This window comes from Podarcis filfolensis (assembly GCF_964270895.1).
Source record: "Podarcis filfolensis genome assembly, chromosome: 11".
NCBI lineage: Eukaryota > Metazoa > Chordata > Lepidosauria > Squamata > Lacertidae > Podarcis > Podarcis filfolensis.
The window spans coordinates 42,587,753-42,609,617 of NC_139613.1; the positions used below are offsets into that span (position 1 = coordinate 42,587,753).

Genomic DNA, 21,865 nt, shown 5'->3' on the forward strand with positions numbered 1-21,865 from the left:
TTGCTCTGTCCCAGTTCCTGCCGCAACCTAGCAGTTTGAAAGCACGCCAGTGCAAGTAGATAAATAGGTACCGCTCCAGCGGGAAGGTAAACGGCGTTTCTGTGCTTCTCTGGTTTTGGTGTTCCATTGTGCCAGAAGCAGCTTAGTCATGCTGGCCACATGACCCGGAAAAACTGTCTGTGGACAAACGCCGGCTCCCTCGGCCTGTAAAGCAAGATGAGCGCCGCAACCCCAGAATCGTCTGTGACTGGACTTAATTGTCAGGGGTCCTTTATCTTCTTCTTTTTTTAAGCAAAGCATATATGCTGGCATTGGTATGTGGTTGAATGGAGATGAGTTAAGAATGGAAAGCATATCTTATGGAGCAAAATGTTACTTGGAGGTTATTTCAAAGTTTAAAGAAACGAGTAGCATGTTAAGCTGTTAATTATATGTAACATTTAGTTCTTGATAGTCTGACAGAATTTTGAAAATAACAAGTAGTTGGTGTTTTAGATCTGTATCATTCTTTGGATGGGACAGCCAAAGTGTACAGAAAAATACATACTAGATGGTGGTGGGCTGTCAGGTACTGATTGATATTAACCTTTTCAAGAAATGGGAAACTTAAGTTTGGATTGACTATTTCTCATCCACTTGGTAGTTAACTGCTATTTGTTTCACTCGGACTGACTCCCAAGGAAGTTTGCATAGAATTGCAATTCTAACCCAGTTAACCTGGGAATGAACCCCATTGAATTCAATAGGTCTTACTCCTGAGTGGCAGGATTGCACTGTAATATTCATTTGCACATTAATATGCACATTAATTAGAAGTGACTGTGTAATGTTCTCAGAGCATAGACCCTTATGTTTTGTATATAACAAACTGTGTGTGTGTGTGTGTGTGTGTGTGTGTGTGTGTGTTGTGGATTGCCTGATTATAACTGCATACTCCTGAATCACACAAGATAACATAGACAGTTATTTTTCCTATTTCTTATGTTTTCATGAGCTTTTAAAGGTGTATTCCAAAATGAGCATGTTAAGTAAGCCAGCCCCGTGCTCTTTGTACATCCATTTTCTTTTGCAGATCCTCATAAACACCGGGCTGTACTTAAAATAGTTCTTACAACAAATAATGTTGTTACAGAGCACTTAAATAGCTGTCCTCGTGCTTCAGTGAATGGCCTGTGGACCCAGAGTTTGGTGTACTGTGGAGAATACAAAATAAAGCTCAAGCCTAACACTCAGACTGAAGACCTAGGTCAGGGGTAAGCCAACTTTTTCAGCAGGGGGCTGGTCCACTGTCCCTTAGACCTTGTGGGGGGCTGGACTATATGGGGGGGGTAACAAATTCCTATGTCCCACAAATAACCCAGAGATACTTTTTAAATAAAAGGACACATTCTACTCATGTAAAAACACGCAGATTCCCGGGCCATCCGCAAGCCAGATTTAGAAGGCGATTGGGCCAGATCTGGCCCCCGGGCCTTAGTTTGCCTACCCATGACCTAGTTCTCTGTTTTATCATGAGTGAAATATTATATTTTATTTTTGGGCATCAGGCCAACCTTGAGGCAAACACCACCAAGCTAGATCCAAGCAAGTACACACCTATGAGGACTTACATGCAAGTAACAATCTATATATTCACATTGATGTTTTTGCATTGATCAGGATTCCTGAATTTCTGTGTCATAGCACAGTGTCTTTATTATTATTAACGCATATCTGTGATGCATCTCCAGTGGTTTTTAACTGTTTAATGTGACACTATCCCTCCCTCTTATTTTATATATCCAAGTTGCATCATGTTGTGTCTTGCAAGTCATTGGAAATAAACGCAGTGAGATAAAGACAGTGAAATTTGTCATCAGATTTACGTATCACATTGTTTTACAACTTATGTGATGCTTAGAGAGAGAAATCCTAAAAGGGGAGGTCTGCAGACCTCATGCCTGGCAGGAATTAGGCACTTGTAGGTCATCAGGGGTCACTAACATCGGGGCTTGGGAAGGGGGTACGGGGAGGTGCGGTCCGGCTTGGGTGCCATCATAAGGGGGGTGACAAAATGCCGCTGAACTCGACGCTGCCTGTGTAGTGGAACCGAATGGGGTTGAGTTGCATTGCAACGCTGATGCGTCCCCTTCCCACCTCTGTGGCCGGGCGCATTCTCCCCTTGCCCGTCCATGTCCTGCCCTCGCTCAGGTGGTGTGTGTGTGTCTGTGTGGCCGCGGTCAAAGCTGTGCTGCTCATGGGGCAAGGCAGGGTCCTTCTGGGGCTGACGTGGACTCCCGAGAAGGGCATGGAGGTGGGAGAGGCTGTGGTCGCCTGCTCTCGCCTTTCATTTAAGGGCCAAGGCACACTGGTTTGGGGGTGGGGAGGAGAAGTGGTGTCTAGGAGAGCTCCACAGCCCAGTTGGTTTGAGGGGAGAGAGAGAGAGGTCACGCGCTGGTGTAGGGGTGGAGAGGAGAAGAGGGAGGCGAGAAGGAGCCGTATCAGGACCAGCAACAGCATTGCCTGCGTGGCTTTCTTTGACGGCGGTGGAGGGAGGTGGGAAGACACAATCTGTATTGGGATCGCCTGTGCAACTCTCTTTGACAGAGGGGGGTGGAGAGAGGATGGGGGAAGGTGGGATCTGCATCGGGATCGCCTGCATGGCTCTCTTTGACATATTTCAATTTCAATGCAGGAGCGGGAGGAGTGACAAAAAAAATTCCACACTGGCTACCACCTGACCTTGCTATGCCACTGACTAACACCACACACATAGTTGTATGGGCAGAGGCTTTCCCTGGTGTCCACCCCAACCCACAAAATGAGTCTTGGAAGTAGCATTCAATTGTAGCCAATATAATAGGCTGCAGTGTGTGGTTGGTGTTGGTGCTGCCAACAGTTCATCTGGTTTGGAAATGTGCCCACGGCTCCAAAAAGGTTGGCAGTGAAAGAGCACTTAAATAAAGGAGAGCAGCCACAACAGAGGGGGAAATCTAGCACACTTTAGCATTAGATGCTATTGCCTCATAAGCATTTCTGCCCATAAATCTTGGGTCTCTTCTCTGTCCCACAGATAAGAAATTACGCAGTGCTGTGATACGTGTACTCTCTTCTCTTTAATATTACTGTCGCTGAATTTCTACTAGGAGCCTTTGTTCTTGTGGGGTTTGATGGTGACCGTTATTCCCAAGGCAAGCCTAATTCACATTTAAAACAATTACCTTTAAAGGATCAAGGTATATTCAATCCCTTACATTTGCATCCCTTTCACTTATGTCTGCAGTGCTCCATCAGCTTCAATGAAAATGTCACATTTAGGTTATTACAACTATAATTCTGCTAATGACACATCAGAAACCAGGTTTTAGTTTTCCTCCCTAAGGTTCTGACTCTTTGAATGAAAAGGTTGTTTTTTTTTAAAATCAGGATTTGCTCAGCCCTCCTATTATCTTCCTTTGATGTTGTCCTCTGAATCAATTTCCTACTCACACACCCCATTCTACTTATTGCACTGCCAGTTGTTGTACCCATCCTACTAGGAATTTGAGATGCCCCGTGTTAGATGAAGAACCAAAAACCTTACATATTGGTGGTTACAATTGCAAATAACATTGAAACAGATCTAGAATGGATCGATTTCAGTGCCATTGACTTCTGCAGATATGTAATTTCAAATTACCGGTACATGCAGTAAAACTCGCTGTGAAGAGAGACTTATGTTTCTTGATTCCTTGCTGTGCATGTTCCCATGGACACACTTTTAAATAGCAGGTATCTTCTGCACAAGATGTTGTCATCAGATGATATAGACTGTTTTATTCTCTTATGGTTTTTAGTTTTAATTGTAGAATGTTTAGGGTGTGGACACAATAGGGAGAAAGGTGCTGACTCCCTCCCCACCTGGAACTTCCCTTACTGTCTCATTTTGTAAGAGTTTCCAGTAGTTTCTGAGAGCTTCCAGGTGGGGGAAGAAATGATGGAAGGGTTAAGCTCCCTTGCTGTTGCTTGTTCTCTTCAAATTGTCAGCTCTTAATGCTGTTCTGCAACAAAGAAATGGATTGCAATTTCTCAAAAGTATAATGCTGAGCTAAAGGGTATGGTTTAGCCCACAGTAAGAGAGATAAGTGGTATATATATATATATATATATGCATATATATGCATATATATATATATATATATATATATTATATATATATATATATATATATATATGCATATATATATATATATGCATATATATATATATATATATATATATATATATATATATATATAAAATATTCCTGTGCAAGACACAGCACAGGCTACTCATCCTTCCTTCAAAGGTTTTCCTTACCTTAGCCACTCACTTTATCTTTCTGCTTTCATACCCTGACACTTCATTGCCTGTAACATTTGCTCCACCAGGTTTGCTACCGTCAGCAGTCTCAGGGTTTCTTGCTCTCTCAAGTGGTTTCTCTTGCTGTCCCATTATTCCTGGAATAATATTCTAGTCTCCCTCCTACTCTATCTAGGGCAGAAATCCTAAACCCTTATCTGGATGCCTCCACCAGTGGATTGGATAGAGGGCTTTGCTTCTACGGAGGACCCACTGCAGTTGCAGCGTATGGTGGAAGGGAACAAAATGGGGTGTTCTCTGCTTGTGTGTGTGTGTCCAAGTGGAGACAGCCAAGAATCTACTGGCTAACACCCACAAAGGGGCATGACTTGTACCTCTTGGTCTGGCCTAAAAGCTCGTGCAGCAAAAAGCACATGGATTTCACTCCCTTCCCCTCTGTCCTGGCTGGTGTGAGGAGCATAGGTTCAGTTGTGGTGGTGGCTCCACAACCTTTTTGTATCCCACTTCTCTTCAACCAGTGTAAGGATTTGTTTAAATGATAAATGCAAACGCTTGGAGATTTTGCTCTTCTGTTCATGGAAAGAGTTCAGCTCATTGAAGAGGTCTTTAAACAAGCAAAACCTTTCTGTGTTTTATAATGGTTTAATGCTCCTATTGATTTGGTGGATCAGAAGTATTATTATAAATAAAATAAATACATGGAAAGATCAACTGATCACAGAATGGTGATTTAGAATACAAGTCATATTCTTCTCCTGTTTGTATCAAAACTAGAGAATAAGCTACATAACTTTTCAACTGCAAATTGAACTTCTCACCATTGGAAAATTGGCAGATTTATTAAGAAACATAAATGTCCTTTTATAGAATAGCTTGTTCACTCAGAAACAATAGCTGTGTTAAAACAGACAATAAACAGTTCATTATTAGTTCGTTTCCAAGTCATTGTTAGCAGCAGATGTTTTGAAGATTTATATTCATGTCACATTTGTAAAATCTTATACAATAGGATTACTAGAAGAAAGGCATCATTTGAATTTTACCGTTCTATAAAAGTAAAGTTCTGGAGTTTGTCATCATTGGTCAGCACAAAAGCAGACAAAGCCACACCTAGCTTCTGTATAGATTTTTTGAATTGTGAATGCAGAACAGACTGAGATTTTATTTTTAGTCTTGATATTGTGCTTCTGGCTCCTGTAGAACTTATTTAACAATCATTTTTTGGGGTGAGACTTCATAGTCCTTCTGTCTTTGTAGAATGTGCCTCTTGTTTAAAATAAACAGATTATTCAGCTGAATGGTATTTTGCATGTCATCAAATCTGGTGTGCTAAAAGATTAGCAGTTATGTTGGCAAACTTCAAATATTGTGAAATATATGAGTGGATAAAAATGCAATTGTTCATTGCATCACTTGAGAACAGGACAAGAAGGAGTAGGCTTAATTTACAGGAAGTTATATTTTGGGTAATTTTAAAAAATATCATGTAAGAGCAGTTAAGCAGTGAAATAAGCTGCTTAGTGGGGTTATAGAATTTCCTTCCTTGCAGATTTTCAAAAAAATGTTGGACAGACACTTGCTTGGATTTGTAGTGTAACAAATACTGCCAAATGGGACTTCATATTTGGTCAGATGGGCTGCCAAAGATCTTGAACTGAAACATAAAACACAACTTTGCTGTCAGAATAATTTGGCATGTTTAAATTACAAATTGCATCTTTCAGCAAAGCTTGAATAATAAATCCCACCTTTCAGCATCTTGCTGTAATATATAAAATTGGCAGAATGAAGCAGGCATTTTTAGTGAAAAGAAACCTCTTACAGTACATGCCTTGGGCTATTTATTGCTTTTTTTGGGGTGAAAATTGGCATTATCCCTGGAAGGCAACACTGTCACTGGTGCAACAAGTTTCTGGTGCATTGGTGAAATGTACTTCTTTTGACCTGTTCATGTATAACTCCCTTAAAAAGTATAATATCAGAAGGGGAAGTTGATGAACAGAAGGACTATTGGCGATCTGAAGTTTGAACAGATCTAGAAGATTGCATATTGTTGTATTTCTCTTCCCTCCTTGGGTTGTACTTATCAATCATTATTATTTCAGTCATAACTAGGTCCATTCTAAGGTTCACAGGCAGTGGCAGAAAATGCCTTTTTTGGGGTCACTGCCCCGGTTATATTCAATAATCCTTAACTACTATCTGTCTCCTGAAGGGTAGCTGGGTTAGTTTGTTTTAGCAAAAGAACAACAGTTCTGTGGCACTTTAAAGTATGGTTACCAGACGTCCCTGTTTCCCGGGGATAGTCCCCGGATTTACAAATCAGTCCCCGGACAAAATCCGTCCCTGGAATGTTCCCAGATTTCATTTAATGTCCGCGGATTTATATTTTAAGTGTTGCAGATTTATTAGTAGGGAATGAATGTTGCATGATTGGTTCAACAGCACAAGACACATCATATGGGGACTTCCAGCGAGACAAAATGGCGGGTGCCACGGCAGCGGGCAGCTCCTGAAGCCAGCCAGAGCCAACTGCGCTACCAGGCTGGCTCCAGGATGCTGAGACTGCTGCTGCCACCACCACTGCCAAGGGGGAACCAGGGATGCCTGGCACGTCAACTGGGGGAACCGCTGACCAGCGCACCCTCCCCGTGACCCAAATCAAACCAGGAGCGAGAACACCCGGCTGACTGCCCAGCGGTGCTCTGGGGCCGGGAAAACCCTGGAGATGACGCAGGGAGAAAGAAGAGAGGAGAAGGAGAAGAGAGAAAGAGGAAGGAGAAAAAAGAGGGGATCCCTGACCTTGCCGCGCCGCTGCCGCTGCTGAGGAAAAGAGGTAGGAGAGCACCGTGAGGGCAAGGACACATGGCCAAGCTCAGGCCTGACCCGAGCCTACTCCACGGTGGCTAGCACTCCAAGAGAGCAGGCCGGGGCCCAGAGGAAGGCCACGCGACAAAGGAGACCACAGAAGAGAAGATATTACTTATTTTTTTAAAAAATAACTTTTTTTAATAACTATTTTTTGTCTTTTTTAAAAAAATGTGTTCCTGGATTCTTTGGAAAAAACCCTGGTAACCTTATCTTAAAGACTTTATTATCCCTTTGGGCACACATTTTATTATTCCACAATAAATTTGTTAGGGTTTGGGGGATATCCAATTAGTGCCTTCTAACACTGCTGTGCCAGCAGCAAGCACCCAGTCTTTGACCTTTTGCCAATTCCCGCTCCCACAGATTTGCAGTGTGTTGGTGGGGACTGCTGGGCAGGGGTAGATGGCAAATATTGCCTTCCTCTTCCATGAGCAGATGGATGAAAAGTCTTTGCCCTTGTGCAAGGGCAGCAGTTGGATATTGCCCTTAGTGTTTGAGGTGTCACAATATTTTATTTTAATATCAGTAGCTTACCTAACCACTACACTTCCCTGTATACAAGCGTGCTAGTTTCCCTAACAGCCTTAGCAAAGATTACTTGTTGGAAAGTAAACACTGTTTCTTATTTCCTCAGACATCTAATATAATAAAGGTTGCATTCAAAGCAAGTATACTTCTAGAGTCTGTCGCTGTGTGACAGAAGAGATTTTCTTAAGCTGGGAGGCAGGAGAAAGAAGACAGAGGCATGATATGGAACCCAGTGCAGGAACAAATGCAGAAAATGTGTAATGATCAGCACGCATCATCCACAATGGAGACAGAAGAAAATATTGCTATGCTGGATGGATCAGAAGACAGGATGCCATTTAGAACAGGATTTCAAAAATGTGGATCTACATGAACAAATGGCAAAAGTAGTCCTGAGTTTTGTTCTGCAGAAAGTGGCAGTTGCGAGTACAGTTTTTGTGTGTGGCTCAAAGCTTTTTTTTAAAAAAATCAGCAAATCCATTCAGTGACAGCACAGTCTGCAGACGTAATCTGTTCTCAGTGTGTCTTCCATCACCTCAGTGCCATATTCTGATATCTCTGAGAATTAGTATTATTTCCTAGTTTAAGATAAATAGTTTAGTCCTCAACAGCAATGGAGAAAAATCTGTAGTGTCATCTCAAAGCACACAAGGCAAGCTGGCTGCACCTATAATTGAGCTGAGCTGTAAGCTTCTTAAACAGCTCTGAACACTCTTGGCATACTATACATTGTTGGTGCGGCTGAGGAACAGATCAGCAGAAAGGGGCATCTGTATGCTGCTATTTGCCCTTTGTCCTCAAATCAGTGGGTTAACGTAGAATAATACCTGGTTTCTCTGCTTGCTCACCTTACAGAAGGCTTCAAATGTTGAAACTTGAGGAGTTTCATCCAACTACATTGTTTACTCCAACTTCATGAAGCCCTGGGCTTGTATTGAATTATAATTGGATTACCTGTTACATGCAGTGTGTTATTAAATATTAAAATGAAGAAATTATTAAGATTGTAATGCATGGGTTTCCTCTGGCAACTTGTGCATGGAACCAATATGAGTAAAACCCAGTCTGGTCTATTTAGCAAGTATATATAACCTTCAAAAGCTCATCTAACTAAAATGCCCCTGGATTTTCACACACATACATAACTCTTGAGACTGTTGATTATTTCTATTACAGCCAAATAGGGGTCCCACCAGAATTTTATAGAAGAGTTTGGATTTGATATCCCGCTTTATCACTACCCGAAGGAGTCTCAAAGCGGCTAACATTCTCCTTTCCCTTCCTCCCCCACAACAAACACTCGCGAGGTGAGTGAGGCTGAGAGACTTCAGAGAAGTGTGACTAGCCCAAGGTCACCCAGCAGCTGCATGTGGAGGAGTGGGGAAGCGAACCCGGTTCCCCAGATTACGAGTCCACCGCTCTCAACCACTACACCACACTGGCTCTCTCCCCCAGTTTGCAGTATATTGCTTGGGCTCTCTTCTACACTCGCACAAAATTTGCATACTCTTTGTGATATGCACAATTGTGCCATGTCTTGCAGGTGGCAGAGAGGGCTCAGAAGTAAACAGGGACCACACACAAGTAATAATATGATGATAGACAAAATGCCTACAGGTAAAGCTTTCCCCCTAACTGTATTTCCATTCTAGAAATGCCTTACCCTGTTTAATTTCTGCCTTTCACGGGGCTGTTAAAGATGCTCTCCCCTAGTGCTAACCTTAAGCCATGCAAACGAAACATTTGTGGAACTTGATAATACATTTTTATGTAAGTGAACATCTGTAACTGTATAAATGTACGGTAACATTGACAGACAAAATGAGATGATGAAGTGTTAGATATGAAAACACACGCAAAACTAGGAAAGCAGGCATCCCCCTCCCACCGCGCTTGATAGTTAGATTCCACTCCTGATATTTAACAGCAAAGGACAACCACAAATCAGTTTGCCAGGGCTGATAAACAACAAAAATACTCTATTTGCAGTTTCACATTTTGAACTTAATGTACTCATCATTGTTTTGCTCACTTATTGCCTTGGATCAATTGCTAATTCTCAGCTGCAAAAGGAGACTTTATGTTGTCAAATTTGTCATCTTTGTACTATAATGGAGCATGTTTTGGGGTTCTTCTTTGCAAATTAGTATAGCTCCAAGACTTCAACCAATCTTAATTTGGCCTGATTACTGCACTCCTGTACCCACTTTAATTTAGGTTGGAATAAGCTCCAATAAGCTTAAAGTTACTCAATTCGGGATATACATGTATACCATTCTAATATAAGTTAACTAGGCAGTGAATTCTTAAAAGAAACAAAACAAAAATTCAGAATCCAGTTGCTCTGCTTTATGCTGGCCCACTACCCTTTGTACCCATTACTCTTCCACCCTGGAGCCAAAATTGTCCTATCCAGCATATAGGCTTCTGATAACTCTTTAAAATATTGGCAGCATAAATGATTTATGATGGCAACTATTTCTTAATGACAGTTCTATTAAGATACACTCATATGGTTCCCTATGCAAAATGGTTCTTTATCATAATAGAAAAATGAGAACCTGTCTTCTCCAAGGTGAGAATTGCATTATAGAAAGATATTGTATTGAAAGTATTAAAAAATATTTCATTTCAGTAGAAGGATAAATGACCTGGAAAAAGAACAAGTGATAGGGGTTTATCAGTTCAGTTTCTACAACATCTGGGCTTTAGGGGCAAGCATTCAATGAGGAGAATGCCAGACATTTCTGTGTCTGGAAAGCCTATGAGTGTATAATAACAGCATCTCTCCATTAAATAAATCCTATCGGTTTTTAACAACTAGTTTGCAGTGGAACCTCAGCATGTTCAGGTACCCATTTATATAAACAACACCACATCAAGGGAACTCACTGACAATGGATATAACCAATGGCGATTCCTACAATCAGAATGGATAGGTAATTGCAGAAATGGCTGGCTGCACCATCTGTGGCCAGCTAGTAGATCATGCAAGTGCATGCTTATGGACAGTAGATTGGTTGCACAGAGACCAGAATGTTTTCTGTAAACTGTATTCAAGTGACAGAGGCAGCAGAGGAACTTGTAACTGCTTGCGTTAGTGCAGTGATGAAGCATAGCATAGCCAATACTTCAGCATCCTCCAGTGATTGGTAGTCCCAGACCCACATGAAAAAGAACAACCAACTTCTAAGGACATTTTTGTCCCCCTCTTGAGCTGCATTGGACATGTTGAAAGGGAGGAATCTGAAGCGGACTGATAGTGTTGAATGCTACACATTAATATTATACTACAGTTCAGGACAGGAAATGGAGAATACCGATAGTGTCCTGTTACAAGCAGAAGAGAAATTTGAGCAGGGCTTTAGGATGTCAAAGAGTTCACAGCAACTTCATTCACTTTTAATTCGGAATCACAGGTTCAGCACCTACTAACAGGTAATGCATTCTGATCATCCTGATATGAAAAAATAAAAACTTCCTACAGCATTCTTTAAAGGGAGCAATAATTTGATATAAGGACCAGCATAGATGCGTAGCCTAACACTGTCTAGAAACCTTTGTTTTACACTTCCAGAAATAATTCAGCTGCATCAAATAGCATGTTATCATTTCTATAGCACATTTAATGTGCAAATTGTAAATTATATCTTCATTTGTTCTGTCTGTGGTGCTCTGGTTTTTGGGTGCTCTGTACTTAAAACGTAGAAAACCAAAATCTCATGTAATTTGCTACATTTCATCTTCAGTTCATGTAAAATTGATTTATTCAAAAATATATTCCTACATTTGAAACCCTTTACATAATTCCATAGAAAATGAGGGATATGTTGAGTTTTTACTCACGCAAAATGTAGATGAGAAACATCAAGCAATTTAAGTCAGGAAACTTGTTAGACAGGTATTTCATTGAAGGAGAACTTGGCAGATATGAGACAGCTTCGAAGTCTATATAGAAAGGAACGTGAAAAGGTTTCTTGTTATCCTCAACTATAAAACCTCATGACTGAGCAGTATGAAAAGTCATGAAATGTCTTCTAGTTTAAATGAAATGAGAACTTTGAACCAGGTAACAAGGATCCAAGTGTGAACATTAGCCTAAAACTTCATTTTCATCTGTCCTTTTCCCCACCCAGAACCTGCCGTGAGAACAATGTGTACAAAATGTAATTATAGTGAAACCTCTTTCCTCCCCACAAGCCAATCTTCTTGTGGTTCATGCATTTTATCCCAATTAGAAAAACAGCTCTGGAGAGTTGGCACTGGGCAGGATGTCATGTGCCAAGGGTGTTTTAGAATATGGAAGACATGTTCAGAATAAAGAAGCATTTAGATTAGATAAACTTGCCTAGGAGAGGTTATGTGATATGTCTGTGGTAACAATATGGACATTCAAACTGATGCTTTTGCATTGATCAGGATTCCTGAAGGTGAGTCCTAGCACAATGTTTTGTTTTTTGATTAACGCATATCTGTGGTACATCTTTAGTGTTTTTAACTGTTTAAAAATATTGTGGCCCTATGCCTCACTCTTATTTTATATATCCAAGTTGTATCATGTTGTGATTTGAAAGTCATTAGAGATAAGCACAGTACTGTTTAGGAAAGGCCCAGAATCGCCAGGTGAATGTATCTGAATGACTCAAATACATATTTATGAATATCCATCTCTCTCATAGAGATTCCTTGTATCTAGTTTAAGACATCTTGCTATGAGTACTATCATCTTAAAATAATTAATGTTTGAATGGAAATCTCAGGGGATCTTATCTAGAATAAGTAGGCATGGGATATTTGGATAGGACTTCTGGTGTGTGGCTTTTTGGCCTTTGTCTTGTAAGTTATTTCCATGTTATTTATTTCTGTGACCCTTTAGTTACCACAGAATGAGATAACAGCATTGCTACCTTACAAAGTAGTTCATTAACATTCCCATCAATGGGTAACTGAGGTTGAAGGTGGACTGGGGTTAGTCAAATTCCCTTTTTGCTGCATGAGCTGCACCCTGATTTGGGATCCTGACAGAAACAATTTGGTTTAGATCCAGACCATCCATTGCCAGCCCTGCTCCACCCCTGAAACAATTTGTTTTGGTGCCCTGTTGGGAATGTAAGAAGGTCGTGTTGTTTCCATTCCACTGCAATTTGGTTTCTGCCAAGAACTCCATTATTCGTCTTGCTCTCTGCTATTTAATGGAAGTTACATAAGTTATGTAACTATTTACATAACTAACTTTGATTTCAAAAAAAGCACAAATAAAGCTCATTAATGATACATCATCCGCAGACATAAAAACAACAACAGTATGATGTGAACATATACCCCATAATGTTTGCTTTGCCGATTTCCGTTCCTGACCTCAGGTGAACATGCAAACTGCAGCTTCCTTTTCCATTTTCTTTGGAATACTCTGACATCCCTCGGCCCTGGTCAGGCTATCACCAGTGGTTTTCCCACCTGTGGTAGCTTGACAACAATCTGCACCTTCTGTCCTGGTAGAGACCTACCTTCAGCAGAGCACGGTTGAGAGAAACCTCCACTTAATTGTTGATCCCACCTATGTAAGGCACCATATTCACACTAATAGAGGGAACTTATACATTGTATCTGGACTATTAAGAAACATGATGGAGTTCTTTTTCTAATAAAATATAAATGGCTTTATTCTCATGAATCATATCCTCTACCAAGCTTAACGATATTAAAATTTTAATTTTCTTTACCGAACAGTTAAATAACTCTTTTCCTTGAGTAATTTTCAAGATTAAATTTTAATGTATTTTGTATGAACTTGGGCCATTTATTTCCATGCAACTTTTAAAACTAAGTCCTGGATCTTACTAAGATGGAAAGCACAACTCCACCACTTCAGATTGCAGTTGGGGGTTCACATGATTGAACTCTCCATTGTTGTTGTTGTTGTTGTTGTTGTTATTATTATTATTATTATTATTATTACTATTATTCTTAAAACCTCTTTAGACATAAGTAACAAACTGGCAGAGGTAAGAGACATCACAAAGGATGCAAAGGATGTTCTCTCACATCCCTCCATCCACTACAAGAGCACCTTGCGAGAACTGTTGGCTAGCCTATGGTTATTTGTTATACTGATGAATTTTTCAATTATAGATAGGGAGATTTGTCTAGGTGGCAGGAGCAAAGATAGTGCGTGTGATCTTGCTCCCTACTCTGCAACATTTATTCTAATAAAAATTTCCACAATGAGGGAAATTTTGATATGGGGACATTTTCAAACACATACTTTCTTAATATACACAGTTATGTGAGAAGCTGTAGTATCTTTCCGGTTTAATGGTGGGATTGTCTACTAAGAAGCCTGAAAAGGTGAGCAAGATTATTGGTGGCAGAAGTAGACATCATGTACTGGAGTCAGGCCCAACAGCAACCACTTAGCTATAATTCCATAGAAACACAATAGTGATAATTTGAGCCATGCTTCTGTTGGGATTTTTCTAATCCATAATGCTTCTGAGCCATGGGGATATTAATGTAAAAATGCTCACAACTTACAAAATATTTGCTGTATATTTTTTTTTTTTCATATGGCTGGAATCCGACATAGTACTAAGTGAATGTTCCATCAGTGCAAGGATTTCTGTTTGCACCACAATATGTTATTCCCATCTCATCTCTCCAACCCTTTCCCAGATCTTTCTGGGCATTCTCACAACCCTCTGGAGTAGATTTGGGGGGGTTGTGGAGCACATGGAGGAGGAGAGGGAGCAAAGTCTCATTGTGCAAGCAGAAAACCTTGTGCTGATGAGACAGGTTAGTTGTATACTTCCCTCTATACTGCTTAAACTAAGACAGGCTCTAAGCAGTTTTCAAAATAAGAAATATCATACAGTATGTTTGTATTATTGTCAGGGACTGGGCAGAGGAGGAATGGTGGAGACCGCCTCCCCAGCCTGACCCTTCCAGAGAAGAGGAAGACAGTTTAGATTTACAGCAGGGGTTTGAGGGAGGTCACAGCTCAGAGGCAAATGAGGGAAAATAATGGGAGAGGAGGGGGAAGAGGAAGCACTAGGGGGGCAACAGCTGATGGATGCAGTGTCTTTAGAAAGCATTCCAGAACCCAGCGAGCCTTGAAAGTAGGAGAGCAAAAAGCTCAAAGACAGAGGGCACGTAGCAGCACCCATAGAGAAGGTGATGAGGATGATGAATGAGGAAGTGGGAGAGGCAGGGGGTGGGGGTGGAGATTCAGTCGGGACAACGCCATTATCCAAGAGGCTGGGTTCTACAGCCCCTCTCTGTAAATATTGAATAAAAAGCAGGTGGTAAGAACATTCCTTGTCTTTGTACGTTCCTGGGCAACCAGCCCTGGGAGTCTCTGGCAGCAGCCTGACAATTATATTTCTAAAACGAACCATAAAAACTCCAGTAGAGTGCAAAACAGAAATGCAGTTCAGTATAAAACAGTACGATTGCCCTTCAAAATAAAAAACATAGCAGCGGATTTTGAAAATACTGTAAGAGCCAGGGTTCCCTTCCATCTTCAGCCTGACTCAAGATATACAACACTCACCCCACTAACATATCACACCTAAATTCTGTCTTACATCTACACAAATCATGCAATACTTTCTCAGCCAACGCCGTTCACTCCATTCTTCTCCTATACATCTACCAATACATACGGGTTCACCACCCAACCAGTCACTCCAATATCTCCCTCATAACTAACCTGTTTTTAATTGTTCACCTTATTCACTGTTCATTTGTGGTGAGGAACTAATGATTAGGCCAGCTATTTACAAAGCAGTAAAGTAAATGTGTCTTAAGTTGTTTCTGTTATTAGCGTTTGAGTGACTAACGTAAGGAACTTCGTTACCCAAACAACATATATACGGATTTCATTTCAACATTAGATAGAGCTGTGTGAGAGAGAGAGATTCTGAATAATGCCTGAAGTGAAAAAATAAGGAAGAAAACATAACGAGTTTAATGTTTTCAAATGAATTATTTTTTCAGAATATGACTGATGTTCTTTATACATCTCTTCAAATATTTCGCTAAAGTCAGTCTTCTGCAATTCTCTTTCAGCTGTTCATGGTGGACAATGGAGCAGATGATTGGAGAATAGCCATGACTTATGAGCGCATTTTCTTCATCTGCCTGGAAATCTTGGTGTGTGCTATACATCCTATCCCTGGCAACTATACATTCACATGGACAGCTCGGCTTGCCTTTTCCTATACGCCATCTACAACAATAGCTGATGTGGATATAATTTTATCCATACCAATGTTCTTAAGACTATATCTTATTGCCAGAGTTATGCTTTTGCATAGCAAACTTTTCACTGATGCCTCATCCAGAAGCATTGGAGCACTAAATAAGATAAACTTCAATACTCGTTTTGTTATGAAGACTTTAATGACAATATGTCCGGGAACTGTACTCTTGGTTTTTAGTATCTCCTTGTGGATAATTGCTGCATGGACTGTCAGAGCTTGCGAAAGGTAAGTCTCCATTTTATTAAGATGTGCCAAGATTCTTCCGGGGGATGCCATGTGTTTTAAATGTATGGTGTGGATGTGACCTTTATTAATGCAGCTCCTCCCCCCAGGAATGTTAGTTGTTTTGTGCTTTATGTCACTTCTGTTCCCTATAATTGCTAGCTCCTTGCCTTTGAAGCATTTTAAGGAGATTATTAAATTGTATCATTACTTTGCTATAGCATCACAAGATGCTGAGTGATATTTATTTTGCTTTCACCTAAACTGGTATTTAAGTCATCAGAATCTGCCTATGGTTTATTTTTGGCTTACCTAGAACATTAAAGAAACTGGCTGGGAGTGCAGTATGTGTGTGTTTACACAGAAGTCAGTCCCACTGGCGGTCTTCTGTTGGGCTTTCTCCCTGGGCAAGTGTGCACAGGATTACAGCCTTAATCTATTTTGTCATTATCATTCCAGTTTATATCTCAGGTATTTTAATTATGTTGTGATGTGGTTATTAATGTAATGATGCTCATTTAAAACTGGGGAAGGATACAGGAGAACTGGGGCATCACAGATGTTGGTGAACGTGATCCCCATGTAGTTAATAGGCCTAATATCACTGGCCTTGGTTGAATGTAATGCTAATGAGGGAAACAAACCATGGTTTACTGGGAACCAGGCAGGTCTGCTGGTTCATGCTACTCAAATCACCCCAGTGGTTATGTGTGAGCCATCACTTGTGGTTTGTTTCAGGGAAAAGAACTATGAGAACAAGCCAACAGTGCACTGTTTATGGTGCAGTCCTGGACACAGCATTTATAGGATTGCACTGTAAATGTGTTTTTATACAGTATTATGTAAGCTGAACGTCAGAGTGGTGATGTACATATATCCAGATGTTCTTACCTTGCAACTTGGCTGGGAATGGGAGAGGGCATGGACTATTGCTTCACATCCACCAAGTAATTCTATGAATTCCAGCATTCTTCTTAATAAAAATAATTAATGTAGCTTATTATAACTGAAACAGTCCTTGCGAGGAGGGGTGTCAGGGGCTGAATTGAGGAGGAATGGTGGGGTTTGCCCCCCACCTTCTCCTAAACTTTCCTGAGAAGAGGAGGACAGTATAGATTTAGAACAGCGGTTTGCAGAAGGGCATAGTTCAGAGGCTGCCGGGGGCAGAAGCTGGGAAATACTGGAAGAGGACCAACAGGAAGAAGAAGAAGCACCACCAGGGGAGAGACAGCTGACAGACTTAGTGTCCTTGGAAAACATTCCTGACCCCCTCTGTCCCAGGACCTGGCGGGCATTAAGGGTGATAGAACAGAAAGCTCAGAGGCAGAAAGCTCAGCTTATCCGCCGCAGGGATGACGTAGAATAGGAGAGATGGAGGGGGTGGGACTTTACTCAGAGCAGCGCCATTATCTAGGGGAGACTGCTTTCCTTCGTCTCTCTCTGTACATAGTGAATAAATAATTTGATAAGAAATTCTTCTTGTTTATTTGCTTCTTGGCTGCCACCGTGGGAGGCAGCGGATACCTTGAAGCCTGACAGGGGAGGACTAAGCTCCCATGTTCTAAAGAGGAATTGCATAATGGGTGTGGTGGATTTCTCATTGTAAATATTATGAATATTTCTCATATGTATATATTTATAAATCTTAAATGCTACTTTTAAAAAACATGATACTTGTTTCCTCGGATTAATTGGAGCTGCACGCCCAATTTCCTGCACATCATGCTGTGAATGTTCCCCTAAAGCTGTAAGTCTCACACACACAAAAAAAAAGGCTGTGCTGAATCGCTGTCATTTGATTTGGCTTCAAGATACTTATTAGCCAAGTTTTAAAATATAGTAAAATTAAATAGGAAACCTTTACAGGAGAGAAGATTGGGCTTGCCTGTAATCAAAATATTTCTTAATGTTTTACTAGAAGCAAATGGGGAAACATGGCCATTTCATTCCTCTCTTTCCCCTGCTGAAAAAGGCTTCCAATACAGGAAGAGAAAAGGATAACAGGAAGAGGTCAGACAGGAATACGTGTGGGAATGACGCTGGTCAGCAAGCCAATTGGCTGTTAATTGATTTGGCTCACAAAGGGTGATGGCTGAATACTGTTAAGGCTCAAACGAAAGATAATTATCTTTTTATTTCAGTTACCAGAGGTTAAGGAGAATGTAAAGTTGTGTTGAAAATGTTATTTGGAGTGCCGTGACCCTGTTACCATGGCTACAATGCGCATGTAGGTGGTTCATGTACATATGGGTCATGTTCAGAATGTGCACATACACCAGGCATGTCCAAAGTCTGTTTTGGGGTCCTAATCTGGCCTGGCAGTCGATTTAATCTGGCCCCTGTGGCAGTATATGTCCTGGGGTAAAAGGGTAAAACCCTAAAAATAGCTCAGCAACTTCAGAAAACCTAAAAAAAGCTCAACAACTTTGGTTGGCCCTCATGTTCACTTCATCAAATCTGGCCCTCTTTGAGCACCCCTGAAATACACTATTTCCTCCCTACAAGAGGACTCTATGTAACAGCTTCCAATTTTGCATGGGGAAGTTTAAAAAAACTACTTGTGCCATCATGTGTATGTTATAAGTTGATTCCTCACTTATCAGCAAAGGTTCACTTAACGCCAAATCCTTCCATCTTGAACCTGAGGCCTTCTGCAAGTAATGCAGAGGCTGTGTCATTGATCCTTCCTTGAAGGTCAGGAAGCCATCATCATCATGTACTCCGGGAAATTCATATGGACCTCTCTCTGTTGGTCATTTGGAAAACTCTAAAGGCGTTTTCTTTTTTTAAAACCCCAGTTTCCATTTAGGTTTTTTTGTGATTGATTGTTATATTTAAGAACAGTTTTATCTGTTAGTGTTCTTTTAATGTTATTTATTTTTTACTACCCTTTTATATTTTAAATTTTAGGATTGTATCCAATGGGATTTCTCTATTTTCTCCTTTCACCACCCCAAAATCTGCTCTGGGGGTGGGGTTCCCCAAGCTTCTAGAGCAGATTTTGAGGAGGGGGTGGCTACAGGGGAGAAATGGGTAGACGCTCCATTGACCAGAGCAAGATGGCGCCAAGGGATACAACCCCTTAACGTTGCTTCCATTTGTTGTAACTTGCCTTGCCAAAAAAGATGGGCTAGAAATACATTATTTATTTACTTATCCATTATTAATATATTAGCTCCGTAAAGTACCGAATGTGTTATTTGTGTTGCAGTGGATGAAACACACACGTTCCTTCCCTGCAGCATTGCAACTCCTATGAAACAACAACAGGACACTAAAGGAGAGTGAGTTGGAGGGCAAAATGCAAACTTTGCATTAAAATCATAGAAAGAGAATGCAGAGAAAATACTGAGTTGAAACCATAACCTGCCCAACCTTTGTGAAATCATTGAAACTGAAATCTTACTCGTGAACAGATTTCTTCTTCAGTGATGTAAAAGTAGTCATAAAAAATTAATTAACAATGGTGATCAAGCACTGCCCATTATCACTTTGATTTGTTAGCATACCAATGCAGGGAGCGGTCAAATAATTTATTGTCGTTCCATCTTTCCTGCCAGATGCTGAAATGTCAATGTTAATTGGCTGAAAGCCTAATTTGTATTGCTGTTTAAATGTTTGCACTTCAAAAAAGGTGTTCATAATTAAGGATGGGTACAATCATTTTTAAAACAATATTTTATATCTAAGTAGTGGGGGGAAAGAAAACATACAGTAACGATCAAAGACATTGGCACACAAAGCAACAGCAAAGTAGAAATAGAAACTCATTAGTGAAGCTCTGCCCTTGAATAAACACAGAATTAAGTGTTCTCGGTCCCACTGAAATCAATGGACTTAAACATAGCTCTGTATTGGATTCTGAACTGGGAAAGAAATAAACTGATAGTACAGATATTGAATTAAATTCTTAAAAAACAACAACACACCAGTTCTAGGCCCTGAGAAGTTCATCTTTTTTATGTGGTTGGCTATGTATTGTTTTTGTGTGTCTCCATCAAGTCTTTAAGGCATTTAGGTTTTGCAACTTTCATTAAAGCAAAGAGTTTTACACTTGCTCGTCATGTTCTGCAAATGAACCTGTCACTGAGCCACAGAACTTCAAAAGTGAGCAAGTAACAATATTGTAAAATACTGAACTGGTGACTGGCATGCACTTGCTCCAGCAAATGTTTATGCACATTTTTAGAACACACACACACACACACACACACACACACACACATCTGTTTATGACTTAGGATCTCTGTATTGCCACAGCTACCTGGAATCAATTGTTGTAACCACGGTGCATCCACCGACAATGGTCTGCAGCACAGCAGAACAACGGGTGGAAATGAAACACTGAATCTAAGTGAAGTTGATAGTTGGTACAATTGTTTCTCTTCCTTCTGCACCCTGACAGCAGTGGTGTTGATACAGGGTCTTTGCGGGCCACAGTCTACCACATTTTCACGCTCCTCATCTTGGTATCACTTTGATGCTGTAGGGAGAAGGGTCCTCTAAAAGGAAGCACAGCAGCCATGGCTTAGTATTTTCAACCAAAATTTCACATCAGCTTGAAGTTATGCAGGCATCTAAAGATAGCAATCCATTGGCTTGGCACAGCCATACCAGATATGATGGAATCATTGGGGTGGAAGTATCTGTCAATTTCAGTTTCTTTGGGGCTTTTTTGTTTTGTTTCCCCATTGTTAAATTTAGTTCTCCACATTTTGCGGCAATTTACAATTTTCCCCTTTGTAATATAAACCTCAAGAAAACTCAGTGTCATCTTGGCATCCATTTTTCCAAATATACACATTTTATGTGCACTTTTGACTAACGTACACATATTTGCAACAATTTGCCCCATTTATAATACATTTCTGTGTTATTTTTCACTAATACCTTCATTTTAATGCACACTTTCCCCCCTAATATGTGTGTTTTTATAAACATTTGTTGGAGAACTTCATTGCAAAATTCAGATATGTTCAAATTCTGAAAGATAACTTTGTTGTGGTTTGGATATTGTTTTGGAAGTGCAAATTTGCAGATTAGGTTTTGAATGCACACTGAATCAATTTTTTCTTCCACCCCTAGGGCCAGCTGTATTTGTTCTTGACGTGTCTCATTCCAAAACAGGTCGGGGTGAGATTACTGTCTACTTTTCAGAAGGCCCATAGCTTAGTGGTAGAGCATCTGCTTTGCATGTAGAAGGTTCCAGGTTCAAACCCCAGCAACTCGAGGAAGGTTTGGGACTGTCCACAGCCTGAAACCCTGGAGAGCCACTAGTCAACCCTAGTCAGCATAGACAATAATGAGGTAGATGGGCCAATGATCTGACTTGGTACTGAGCTTTGTATGTTCCTATGAGAATACAGGTAATAATAACTGACTCTTTACCCTACCTCACCTTCTCCATCATTTCAGGCTTTTTTGTCCCAACCTAACTATTGGGTGGGATGCGGGTGGCGCTGTGGGTTAAACCACAGAGCCTAGGACTTGCCGATCAGAAGGCCGGTGGTTCGAATCCCCGCAACGGAGTGAGCTCCCGTTTCTCGGTCCCTGCTCCTGCCAACCTAGCAGTTTGAAAGCACGTCAAGCTTGCAAAAATCTATCATTTGCCCGATAATAAATGCTGGAAATGTAATGAGACTGAAGGTACATTCTTCCACCTT

The 21,865-nt window shown here is 40.7% G+C and overlaps 1 protein-coding gene across 2 annotated transcripts in view; it reads left to right on the forward strand.

Moving 5' to 3' along the window:
- The window catches only part of KCNN2 (potassium calcium-activated channel subfamily N member 2), an 89,097-nt gene that overhangs the window by 9,277 nt on the left and 57,955 nt on the right, over nucleotides 1–21,865 (forward strand). For both annotated transcript variants that reach the window (XM_083576768.1, XM_083576767.1), the window contains one exon: nucleotides 15,787–16,205. In XM_083576768.1, coding sequence (XP_083432894.1) covers nucleotides 15,787–16,205 — 419 coding nt within the window. The remainder of the gene's footprint in view (nucleotides 1–15,786; nucleotides 16,206–21,865) is intronic.